This window comes from Sprattus sprattus, assembly GCF_963457725.1.
Source record: "Sprattus sprattus genome assembly, chromosome: 14".
Classification (NCBI taxonomy): Eukaryota; Metazoa; Chordata; class Actinopteri; order Clupeiformes; family Clupeidae; genus Sprattus; species Sprattus sprattus.
The window spans coordinates 19,593,991-19,607,296 of NC_137912.1; the positions used below are offsets into that span (position 1 = coordinate 19,593,991).

Here is a 13,306-nt window from a genome sequence, read left to right on the forward strand (position 1 = left end):
CACCTGAGACCAGGTGAGCGGACTGACTGACCACCTCTTTTTCCACAGGTGGCAGCAAGAGGGTGGAGTTCTTCAGCTGGAGAGGGCGTGTCTTCTGTGCCAGGAGTCCACCTGGGAGGAGCGTGTGGTCAACCTGATGTGTGACGGACACACACCGACTCCGTTCAATTACAGACACATCACTTCCTGTCACTGTGACACCTGCTCCGTGCACACATGAGCAGAAGCACCTGAACAGGAGTTCCATGACAGAACATGCCTTGGGATCCAAACAGCAGAACCACCAGCAAAAATCACCCAAATCACCTGAATCAGTCAACTAATTCAGTCATATTTCAGTTTCATGTCATTTCATGCATACTGATCACAGATAATTCAGGTCAGTAGGGTGTGAATTACTGGCAAGCAGACAACTTATTTCACATCACTTAATTTTCTTGCCCTTTATGTATGTTCTAGTTTGAATTGATGGAGGTAAAATCTAAATATTTTCAACTTTCATAGTTTACAGTAATGTGTGACAGTGTCACAATAAGAAAGCAACAGGCTAACAGGAGGAGTAGATGCAGGTAAAATAACACAATATTGATGACTAAAAATATAACTGAGATTACAATGCTACAAGTCCAAAATAAAACTATTAAAAAGTGTATGTTCTTTCTTTACTTTTGATATATACGTGCTTCATACAGTGAATCCATCCTTCCGTCTCCATCTAAACTGTCATCCTTTGGAACTGTTAGACCTGGGCTTGTAAATAAGATAACATGGGGTGTTTGAGGTAGGCCTGTGAAATGGCTCAGTTTTACAGTTAAATGTTCACACGGTGCCCCACTCCCCTTGATGATAAACTTCAACTCTTTCAGAGCACCACTGTGACCATAGTAAAAGAGCGTTAGGAAATCATCGAAAACGCTTCAGTGGCAAATCAGAAGACTCTGTGTAGATTGTTCTCCATGTTTTCAAACTGGTGGTAAGACAGTGTCTCTAGACTCAACCCACCCCCTGAGCATGCTCAGTAGTGATGTTACTGCATCTACCGGAGATTTATTTCTGGAGGGGGGTGCAGGTGGCATATGGTATCTGCCAAGCAGCTGTTCCTCCTGCCAAGGCAAAACAGCCTCAGTCAGTAGCATTATCAACATGACTTTGTAAATGTTTTGGAAAGAAATGCAAAAGAATGTTTAAATCCTTATAAACGTCAATCTCCTTTCTTAAGTGTGTTTCCCAATAATGATGATAGTAGAACCACTATCAAGCCAAAGCTTACTATATTGCAAGCATGTGTAGTCTAAAATGAAGTGAAAAAAGTGATTTCCAATCCGTAGTTGGTAATCAGTAGTGAGCAATATTATGTGAGCACTATAAGGCATTATCTGCAGTATCAAATACACGACAGAGGACTTTTATCCTCCTTGCAATGTTGTGTAGTATCCACTGAGGGGCGCAACTTCATCTAAAATTTTATTGAGATGCCATCTATGTGTGGAGTTTCTGTGTGACGATATGTAAATAGAATGTAAGTAAAACATACAGCATGCATATCACACAATCTAACATCACAGCAATGTGGCAGATCAACTGAAAGCATCAAACACAAACACTATAATGTTTCTCATGCTTCTGGCAGGAACGATTCCATACGTCTCAAAGTGCTCATCTGAGCTCTTAAGAACACATGAAGGTCATTCTGACGATAAGCAGACAGATTGTGTCCATTGTGTCTGCCACTGGAGTGTCCACAATATACTGTCCTTCAAATTGTATGGAGCTCTTAATCCTTTTCCCCTCCTCCTTCACTGGCCTCAAATCAATCTGTCACGTCTCAGAATTTGTATGAAACTACACTTTGCCAGTGTATAAGGCTTATGTGATTATTATGATTAATGGTTATTATACTTATTACTATGCAATTATTGTAAGATAAAAGTCAGAAGCAAGTTGTATTGAAATATTCCCTCTTTTTCCAGACTTTGTCTGTGTCTCGTTGTGCTTGTTATGGACTATCCATACACTTGAATATACACTTAAATGCTCTCACCAACCCTCAGCGCTCTTTACCAACCCCACAAACACAAGTTTTAAAAAATAATTTTGGGATTTATAGTCATTATAGTTTAATAGTCATGGACAACCAGCGTCGAAACTAGTGTGACATTTTTCAAAGCGGAGATACAGATACAGTAAGCATAGAGAGAATCACTGAGTGATTCGTTACATGAATAACAGCTACCTACACCAATACTTTGACCATATTTTTACTGTAATGCATTTGACTGCAATTGTAACTTAAACCTTGACTTACCTGAGGTTGTTAACTTACATGAATGACAGCCGGCTACCTACACCAATACATTGAGCATATTTTAACCAGTGTTACATGTGTTTGCACTAACTGTGCAAAGATCTATGTGGATATCGGTGCTGTAGACTAAGTCCTCCTCGCTTCATTTTGTCAAGATTTGGAATTGTGACGCTCCATGTTCAGGCAAAACTATTAGCTCATTCTACCACACGATCAGGTCACTGTTTTTCAATCCAAAACAATACTCCAATACAATCCAATACCTGCACACAGGTCACAATACAGGCTTTATTAGCGAATCCTAAACCAATATGATAGATAGCCATATGCTAAACCAATATGATAGATAGCCATATGCTAAACAAATAAGATAGATAGCCATATGCTAAACCAATACAATAGATAGCCATATGCTAAACCAATACGATAGATAGCCATATGCTAAACCAATATGAAAGGTAGCCATTTGCTAAACCAATACGATAGATAGCCATATGCTAAACCAATCAATAGATAGTGTTACGACCCTAGCGGGTCTAGGCCCCGCCCCGTGAGATTGCATGCCTGTTGTATCTCTGTCTCTACAGCAGGTGTATGGACGGTGATTGGTGAGTGGACCCCATGATTGGCTGGGCTACAAAAGCCCTGATCAGAGCGTTGGATTGGAGTGTTGGATAGCGTTGGATTGTTTGTTGGATAGCGTTGGATTTAGTGATTGGACTTGTCGTTGGTTTTGGGTCCGTGTATCTTCTGGCCAACCGATTTTCGTTTTAAAACCAGGACATGGAAAACGGACAACGAGCCGTCTCCCGTCTACCATCTCGGAGTCGGAAAATGGGAAACGAGGAACGAACCTATTTCCCATTTCCCATTTATTTTCCAAACGGGGAACGGGTCGTTTTCTGTGGTTCGTGTGCGTGGTTATGAATGGAAATTCGGGTAAATAAAAACAGGGGCAATTTTCCATCACTGATTTTGCATTAATATGACCCGGAACTTGATGTCTTTTGTCAGTGTCTGTTAATCATGGCTACCGTTGATGAAGTTGTAAGCAATAAGTGTCCGAGAATAGTAGGCTACACCATCAGCGGACTGGCCCCGAGCTGCAAGACCCCTGTCTCCATCCTCCACAGGCACCAGGATGTGAAGATAATGTGTCCGAGGACAGTGCACCATCAGCTGACTGGCCCCGAGCTTCTAGGCCCTTGTTTTCATCCTCCACAGGCACCGGGATGTCAAAAATAGGACAGAGCACCATCCACGGACTCTCTACGAGCTTCCAGGCCCTTGTTTTCAACCTCCACAGGCACCGGGATGTTAGAAATATGTGTCCGCCAAAGATGCACCATCAACTGACTCTCTACGAGCGTCTAGGCCCTTGTCACAGAACCAGTCCCGGGTCATATTAATGCAAAATCAGTGATGGAAAATTGCCCCTGTTTTTATTTACCCGAATTTCCATTCATAACCACGCACACGAACCACAGAAAACGTTCGAAACGTTTTGAAATCGGAAATGGGAAATAGGTTCGTTCCTCGTTTCCCATTTTCCGACTCCGAGACGGGAGACGGAAGACGGCTCGTTATCCGTTTTCCATTTCCTGGTTTTAAAACGAAAATCGGTTGGCCAGAAGATACACGGACCGTTTTGGAACGTGGTTTTGTATTATCGGCGTTGTTTGTTTTGTATTATCATCCGACTGACTTTACACAACACCGTTTGTTTCTATTCACAACACTGACATTCACCACACGTTGGCTGTCATTATTAGATAAAATATATAACTGTACCCCTAAATAAATAATATATACAGCCGCGGAAAAAATTAAGAGACCACTTCAAAATTATCAGTTTCTCTGGTTTTACTATGTATTGGTATGTGTTAAAGTAAAATGTACATTTTTGTTTTATTCTATAACCTACTGGCAACATTCCTACCAAATTTCAAATAAAAATATTGTCATTTAGATCATTTATTTGCAGAAAAATGACAATTGGTCAAAATAGCAAAAAAGATGCAGTGTCTTCAGATCTCGAATAACGCAAAGAAAACAAGCTCATATTCATTTTTAAACTACACAATACTAATGCTTTAACTTAGGAAGAGTTCAGAAATCAATATTTGGTGGAATAACCTTGATTTAAAATCACAACTTTCATGTGTCTTGGCATGCTCTCCACCAGTCTTTCACATTGCCGTTGGGTGACTTTATGCTACTACTGGCGCAAGAATTCAAGCAGCTTGGCTTCTTTTCATGGATTGTGACCATCCATCTTCCTCTTGATCACATTTCAGAGGTTTTTTTATGGGATTCAGGTCTCGAAATTGGGCTGGCCATGACAGGGTCCTGATCTGGTGATACTCCATCCACACCTTTACTGGCCTGGCTGTGTGGCATGGAGCATTGCCCTGCTGGAAAAAACACTTCTCAGAGTTGGAGAACATTGTCAGAGCAAAAGGAAGCAAGTTTTTCTTCCGGGACAACGTTGTACTTTGCCTGGCTGAGGTTTGTAAAAGACCATAAGGATTGAACCAAAGCGGACTGGAGGGTCTCCTAGTTCGTCTTCTCTGATGAGTCCAATTTTCAGCTTTGCCCAACACATGGTCGTCTGATGGTTAGACGGAGACCTGGAGAGGCCTACAAGCCACAGAGTCTTGCACCTACTGTGAAATTGGACTCATCGGAGAAGACGAACTAGGAGACCCTCCAGTCCGCTTTGGTTCAATCCTTATGGTCTTTTACAAACCTCAGCCAGGCAAAGTACAACGTTGTCCCGGAAGAAAAACTTGCTTCCTTTTGCTCTGACAATGTTCTCCAACTCTGAGAAGTGTTTTTTCCAGCAGGGCAATGCTCCATGCCACACAGCCAGGCCAGTAAAGGTGTGGATGGAGTATCACCAGATCAGGACCCTGTCATGGCCAGCCCAATTTCGAGACCTGAATCCCATAAAAAAACCTCTGAAATGTGATCAAGAGGAAGATGGATGGTCACAATCCATGAAAAGAAGCCAAGCTGCTTGAATTCTTGCGCCAGGAGTAGCATAAAGTCACCCAACGGCAATGTGAAAGACTGGTGGAGAGCATGCCAAGACACATGAAAGTTGTGATTTTAAATCAAGGTTATTCCACCAAATATTGATTTCTGAACTCTTCCTAAGTTAAAGCATTAGTATTGTGTAGTTTAAAATGAATATGAGCTTGTTTTCTTTGCATTATTCGAGATCTGAAGACACTGCATCTTTTTTGCTAATTTGACCAATTGTCATTTTTCTGCAAATAAATGATCTAAATGACAATATTTTTATTTGAAATTTGGTAGGAATGTTGCCAGTAGGTTATAGAATAAAACTAAAATGTACATTTTACTTTAACACATACCAATAAATAGTAAAACCAGAGAAACTGATAATTTTGAAGTGGTCTCTTAATTTTTTCCGCGGCTGTATATATATATTTTTATATAAATTCTGCATGGTCTCCCCTTAATGTTTCGGTCATGGAGCTGTGATCGTAACAATGGGCATGTGCTAAACCAAGACCCTTAGACAAACATATCAGTTGTAAACCAGCACCCCTGTAAAAATTGATGCCGCTGAAAAACTCTGTAAACGGTCTGAGAACTGGAGAGAGAGTGAGAGAGAAACACAGAGAGAGAGAGAGAGAGAGAGAGAGAGAGAGAGAGAGAGAGAGAGAAACAGCACTGGTGTCTGTGCAGCTTGTAGGCCTCAGTACTAAACAGAGCCAGAGGCCAGTGGCGTGTCTGCAGATGGCTATCTCCTCGGCTGGAGTCCTCCGGTCAGAAACTGTGCAGAGGGTCACCAATGAATTGCAAGCATTCGATTAATGTTTGTTTTAGCCTTTATAAGAAGAGTCCAGAGAGTCAGGAATGTTATATCTATAACAATCAGCAAGGGTGTTAAGAGCTATTAATCAGGGGCTAAGTCAAGTTTGCCTGGGGCTTGTCTTTTTTCTTTTTTGAAGCGAGATCGGCATTGGTAGGGAAAATATATATACCTAAACATTAAGATTACATGCATGTGAAAAGCGAAAACAATTTGGTTTTCCTTTTATCCCTATAAAGCCTTGTATGTGATTTGTTTCTCAAGTTTGCTTTGGCAATACTGTTTCTTAAGGCCATGTCAATAAAAAAAAGTCTATTTGAATTTAACTGAACTGAGAGACAGAGAGAGAGACCATCACTTGACAGACTTGGCAGTAACATCAGTAAATTCGTTTTTTTGGCACCAATGTAATTCGATACATTGGTACACACCCAGTGAACATACCTATGATCGGGTTTTCGAGAGCGAGAGCAAGAGCGAGAGCGAGATGGAACTGCAGTTGTGTGAGGCGGAGATGTGGGATCCTGAGACAATTTCATTGTTTTGGTGCTATATAAATCAAATTGATTTGAAATGATATGTTATAATGTGAAGTCATTGAGCGGGATAAAGGTTTACAGTAATCCATATCCTATACACACATCATCATCAGTCGCAGCCCTGGTGGCTTTCTTTGGGTGAGTAACTGGGTGACTCCTTACTGACACCTGCGAGGGAATTGCCAGAATTGATCTACCTATAACCCCCCATTCCAATAACGACTCACGCCTGGCCAACAACTTGAATGAGTTTTACTGCTGCATTGAAAGACAATGGGCAGTCCTGACAACATCCCCTGTGACACCGCCCACTAGCTCCAGCCCATCAACTGCACCTCGCCCACCACAGCAGAGGCCTGCGCCTTTCCTGAGCTGCCCACCTTAGAGCCACCCTCCTCCTCTCCTACCACAGTGACGACTCTCTCCATCCTGGAGAGGGACGTTAACAGACTCTTCAGGAGACAGAACCCCCTCAAAGCAGCCGGGCCAGACTCTGTCTCTCCATCCATCCTGAAGCACTATAATAATAATAATTCATTTTATTGTGCTGATCAGCTGTCTCTGGTGTTCACAGCCATTTTTAATACCTCACTGGAGACATGCCAGGTACAAGCCTGCTTCCCTGCTTCAAGACCTCCACCATCATCCCCCCCAAAAAAAGGTTACAGGACGTACAGACCCGTCGGCCTGACCTCTGTGGTGATTGAGTCATTTGACACACTTGTGGTGTTCCACCTCAAAGCCATCACTGACCCTCTCCTGGACCCCCTGCAGAAAGAACCCATCCCCACCCACCCCTTTCACCCTGAGAGACTCCCCAGTCAACACTTTGGAGTCCTTCCGCTTCCTGGGCAATGATGGTGCACTTCTACACCTGCATCATTGAGTCCACCCTCACCTCCTCCATCAATATCGCGTATGCTGCTGCCACTGCCAATGACAAAGGCAGACTGCAGCGTTTCATTGGTTCTGCTGAGAAGGTGACTGGCTGCAATCTGCCATCTCTCCAGGACCCTGAGGCGTGTAGGTAAGATTGTGGCTGACCCCTCCCACCCTGAACTTATACTCTTTGAGGTACTCCCCTCCGGCAGCAGGCTGTGGTCCATCAGGACCAAAACCTCACGCCACAAGACCAGCTTCATCCCGGCTGCAGTTGCCTCATCATAATCGATTGCGTTGGCCACTAATAAATGTATGGTATGGATAACACTTTACTTAAACCGAGTACCCATAAAGCATTATAAACACATTCATAAATGGTTGTAAAGTATTCATAGAGCCTCATAGCATCTGGCAAAAGTCTATATACCCACGTATGCTAACTAATGACTGCACTCAAAAAGTGTTACAGTGTTATATAAGTCAAAAGGGTTTTAAACACTTAAACTGGAACAAAGCTTCTTTCATGGTCTTTATGGAGCCCTATGTGTCCCAATACAAGCTTTCATAATACAAGTTGTGTAGGGCTTTTACAACAAGTGTAGGGCTTTTACAACAACATGCTTTAGTAGGATCTTAAATATGTAGTTACATTCATTTATGTCAGATGCTATGATGAATTATGAATACTTTAGCAGTATTTATAAATGTATAATGCGGAATGGATGCTGAGTTTAATGAAAGTGTTACCATATATATTTTCAATACACTGTAAATATTATAAATAAAGTAAAACACACACACACACTCTCACAAAAGCATGCATGCATTCACAGACACGCTTCTTCAGATGATAAAAAACAGCACACAAATGTTCATCTTCCTCTCACCACTAGATGTCAGCTTTGGAACACATCTAATTATGAGCCAAGATCCCCTTCAGCATCTCTCATGTGACTCAACAAGGCCTCTTGTGGGGTAAGAAAATGGTGATTATGATTAGTCTTTAACTAATTTGAAAGCTTTTAACTCAAAATGAAAATCTATTTCCCACAGTTGAATTAGGATCGGAACAGCTGTACTAACCCAACATCCAGCCAGGACTCATGGGTAGTGCCAAGAGCATGCCTGGCCTGTCTTTGTTGGGTCCTTTCAGGTCCCTTAAGTGTTTTACTCTGTCAGTAAGTTAGCTAGCTATCTATAGATAGCTGCCTGGCTAGATAACTAACTTACCTACAACCTCCTACCATATTCATCTGTTTTCAGTTGTGTTACCAGTTTGAATATCCCGAGGATAGAGTTACAGGTTAATAACTAATAAAACACAGAGATAGAGGATAACCTTAGCATGTTCTGTAAGATTTAATCCTAGCTAGTAAAGTATTTTCCGTTAAGCCTGTCATAAGCATAAATGCAGATTGGCATTTTGACAGTTCAGTGTTGCCACTTCACTTGTGAGCGAGATCACCCTTGGGGCAAGAACACGCGCACAGTTGTTTATTGTCAGTATGACAGTTTTTTGCTTGTCGTAGAGAAGTACGTGTAACGGTATGTGAACGGCAACAAAAGTGGACACCTTCGAAAATACGTTACTTTTACAAGAGGAATTCCTCTTCTGGATGTTATACCTTACAATAACTACTGTAGATACAGTAAGGTTGTATTCTGCGTCATTTGCCTTGCCAACCAATCGGATTCTTTCGGAGGAGTTGCCAGTCAAAATTAGATCACGGAAACGCACGAACCAATCTAGCGGTTCATGATCCAATGCTATGTCGTAGTCTTGATGGATTGTTGCCGACTCTCCTGCTTGTATCAAGACCTTAAAGCTGTAGATGGATATGGTACTGTTTCAAAATATAGAATAGTACATTATATATAGTCTAACAGGAAAAGATGTCTAACATACTTCATGCAGCGACCAACGTGAAATGGAACCGGTCTGCAGCGGCGAAGCGGGCTGCCTTTCTTTTGGTCGCTGCATACGGCGTGAAAACGCTGTACCCCATCATCTGCAAACAGATCAACAAACGAAAAGATTCAAAAAATCCACCGCCTTCAAGAGGAGAGGAAAATGGATCGTTAATCGTCAAGAAATCAACGATGGACATAGTGCCTTCCCACAAGAAATCTCCTGCCGTGAATGCAGAATTTTTCCAGCAGGTCCTGGAACTCGTGAAAATAGTGTTTCCCAAGCTTGTGACAAAGGAGCTAGGTTTGCTGTGCTTACACTCTGTTGCACTCGTCTCTAGGACGTTTTTATCCATATACGTTGCCGGATTGGACGGTAAAATTGTAAAAACAATTGTGGAGAAAAAACCCAGACTCTTCATCTTCAAACTAATGAAATGGCTCCTCATTGCTATCCCCGCTACATTCGTGAACAGCGTTATCCGCTACCTGGAGTGCAAGCTGGCGCTGGCTTTTCGTACCCGATTGGTGAACCATGCATACAAAACCTATTTCACTGACCAGACCTACTATAAGGTTAGCAATATGGACGGTAGGTTGGCTAACCCGGACCAGTCGCTTACGGAGGACGTGATGATGTTTTCGCAATCCATTGCACATTTGTATTCTAATCTCACCAAACCCATTCTGGATGTGATCCTCACGTCCTACACGCTCATTCAGACTGCACGGTCTCGTGGTGCCAACGCCAGTGGACCGACGCTTCTGGCCGGACTGGTTGTGTTTGCTACAGCCAAGGTGTTGCGTGCATGCTCGCCGAAATTTGGCAAACTGGTGGCCGAGGAGGCCCATAGGAAAGGTTATCTACGTTACGTGCATTCGAGAATCATTGCCAATGCAGAAGAAATAGCCTTCTACCGGGGTCACAAGGTAAGCAAGACAGCCTCTCCATATGAGCGTAGGCTAGGCGGTGTTCCGTATCATTTGCGTTGGATTTGTTGCGTTAAAGTTAGTTGTCAGTTTAATGAGTGGGTATTTTTTTCATTCTTTTATAACGAACTTCTGTTTTCTGGCTTCAGATAGAAATGCGGCAGCTGCAGAAGTGCTACCAGGTGCTGGCCGAGCAGATGAACCTCATCCTGTCTAAGCGCCTGTGGTACATCATGCTCGAACAGTTCCTTATGAAATACGTGTGGAGTGCCAGCGGCCTTGTCATGGTGGCGGTGCCAATCATCACTGCCACCGGTTTCGCTGACAACCGTGAGTGGGAAGCTGTCTTCAGTCTGCATCCGGTCTTCACATGCACCCTCCCCCCTCCTCCTACTTTCACGTCCACTCCCACCCCCAGATGTCAATGCCCCTGCAGCGCACGTCTCAGTGTCTAAGCGCACGGGGTACTTTTAGTGTGATGTTTGATAACAGCTCAATGCAGATGTTTTAGAAAGTAGACTCCCACTGTTACCATGTTGATACTCAAAACCTCAGATTTGCATTTTAAATTACTACAAACAAATAACGAATGTTCCCCTTGCCTGTCAACATTTGTTATCCAAAAGAGTTCCCACTGCAAAGCCTCTGTGGTATAATGGCCATAGGACGTGAGCATCACTTTCCCCACATGGAAATCATTAGCATTGTAATACAGGAACGTGCATCACGAAATGGCTGTTGATGTGCTTGCAATAGCACACACAGTCAATACATCACTCATGACTCTTTTACAACATTATGAATTACATAATTTATCAATTAGTCATTTAGAAGATTGTTTTATGTAAAAGCATGCATCACACTAACAGAGCTGGAACTAGTCTGTATTTACTGTAAATCTCTCACTTAGCAGCACACACATCATGCCCTGAAATGGTGCTAAACTGGCACAGTCCTGCGCACTCCCACATAGACTAAAGCTGCCCAGCAGAGGATTAATAGTAGGTGATTCGGGAGCAAATATGGACTGGGCCTGATGGATCATGTGTGCGTGTGTGTGTGTGTGTGTGTGTCTGTGTGTGTGTGTGTGTGTGTGTATCCTACATGTGTTGCTCCTGGTCATGCACTGATTCATCCATCCAGCCCTTTTCTGGCCCTGAATTGGCGCTGTAGCCTACTGCACATGCCATGTGAACTCAACCCAATCATCAGTGATACCAAGTGATTCCCGGCTCCTGAGAGTCCTGAGAGTTACCTGATAGAGAGGTCCTTGACTGAGTTGCTGTTTCTCTCCACCCTTAGAGCTGGCGGACGGGCACACTCAGGTGATGGTGAGTGAGAGGACAGAGGCTTTCACCACCGCCCGCAACCTGTTGGCGTCTGGTGCCGACGCCATCGAGAGGATCATGTCCTCCTACAAAGAGGTGAGGCCCTCTGCTCTCTTTCACACACACACACACACACACACACAAACACACACACATACACACACACACCTTATTCCCATCTGCTCCTCTCGTTTGCATCGCCTAAGGGGGGCTGTTTTTAGGTTCTGCCCTCAGCCTGACTTCTGGGGCTGATCCACGGCAAGTCTGAAGGGTCATTAGGGAAGAAGCATTAACAGATTGAAGGAAGAATTTTGGGTTCTTGTAGCTCCGATGCAGAGATAAATGTTTCATAACCTCAGCCAGAGACAACACTCAGTACTGTATGCTGTGCTCTTTGTGAAACAGAGAGCGTGACTCGGCTGGGTGTAATTTGGGACAGATCCAGACAGGTCCTTTCCCCCCTGCCTGTACTCGCATGCTTTTATAGCTGCATCCCAGAGGCTTGGTGGGAATAAGGAAGTTAGAGTGTGTTCATTCCTGAGACAGCCCATGCACTCTGGTTACATCACATCTCTAGAACGTAGTGATAGACTTAAACATATCTCTGGGTCTTCCCACCTCAGCTTTAATGGTTGTGCTGCATCCCAAAGGCTTAGTGGGAATGAGAAAGACAGAATGTGTAAGTTCATACAATCAGATCTCTAGAACATTGTGATTGACCAAAACATTCCTTTGGTTCTAAGAAGGCTCATGGTGTCTGTTATAATACCTGAGCACAGCTGTATAAATGTGTAGGAAATGTTGTTAGGTCTGTGCCAAGCTTATAAGAGGTTAAGCTCCTGAAATGGAAAAGAGCTCGAGGAATAGCAGCCAGGCTCAGGACGTTGTGGTATGAGTCGTGATAGGGATATTATTATGTAATTAAAGTGAGAGATCACACAGGCAAGGAAGAGGAGGAGGAGGAGCACATCTGTTCTAAGCTGAAAGCAAAGATGCTTGGCTATCCCCCAGATCTCTCTCCTTCTCCCTCTCTCTCTCTCTTTCTCTCTCTCTCCTGCAGTTGCCGTTCCACGTATGCATTCACACACATATGTTCACACATACCTTGACGCATCTACACACACATACACACACATGCAGTACATCACATACAAAAGACACACCCACAAACAAACACACACACACACACACACACACACACACACACACTCACTCACAGTAAAGCACACACACACACACACACACAATGGGCTCTCTGACCATGTGGGCAGAGCTAGGTTTAGGGCAGACTCACCCATGGCTAAGCCGTCACAGACAGTAATCCACCATCTGTTGAACTGACAGTAGGGCTTTCTCCCCTCTTCTCTAGTACACAAAAGACACAACACACATGCTGGGACTCTGCTTGTGTGTACTTGTGTGTTTTATGTGAGTGCATGTGCAAGTGTGTGTACTAATTTGTGTGTGTGTTGCAGTGAGTGTGTGTGTGCTTGTATTTGCATGTGGGTGTTTGTGTGTGTGTCTGTTTGTATCTGCATATGCGTGTGTGCATAGCCTGCAGCAGATCTCA

At 43.4% G+C, this 13,306-nt stretch overlaps 1 protein-coding gene across 1 annotated transcript in view; it reads left to right on the forward strand.

Moving 5' to 3' along the window:
• Positions 1-9,463: 9,463 nt before the first annotated feature.
• Positions 9,464-13,306, forward strand: part of abcd2 (ATP-binding cassette, sub-family D (ALD), member 2) — a gene marked incomplete at both ends in the record, with an annotated part of 14,113 nt that continues 10,270 nt past the window's right edge. Inside the window, 3 exons of the mRNA XM_080851819.1 lie at positions 9,464-10,408; positions 10,558-10,738; positions 11,711-11,832. Of these exons, the coding sequence (XP_080707945.1) occupies positions 9,464-10,408; positions 10,558-10,738; positions 11,711-11,832 (1,248 nt within the window). The remainder of the gene's footprint in view (positions 10,409-10,557; positions 10,739-11,710; positions 11,833-13,306) is intronic.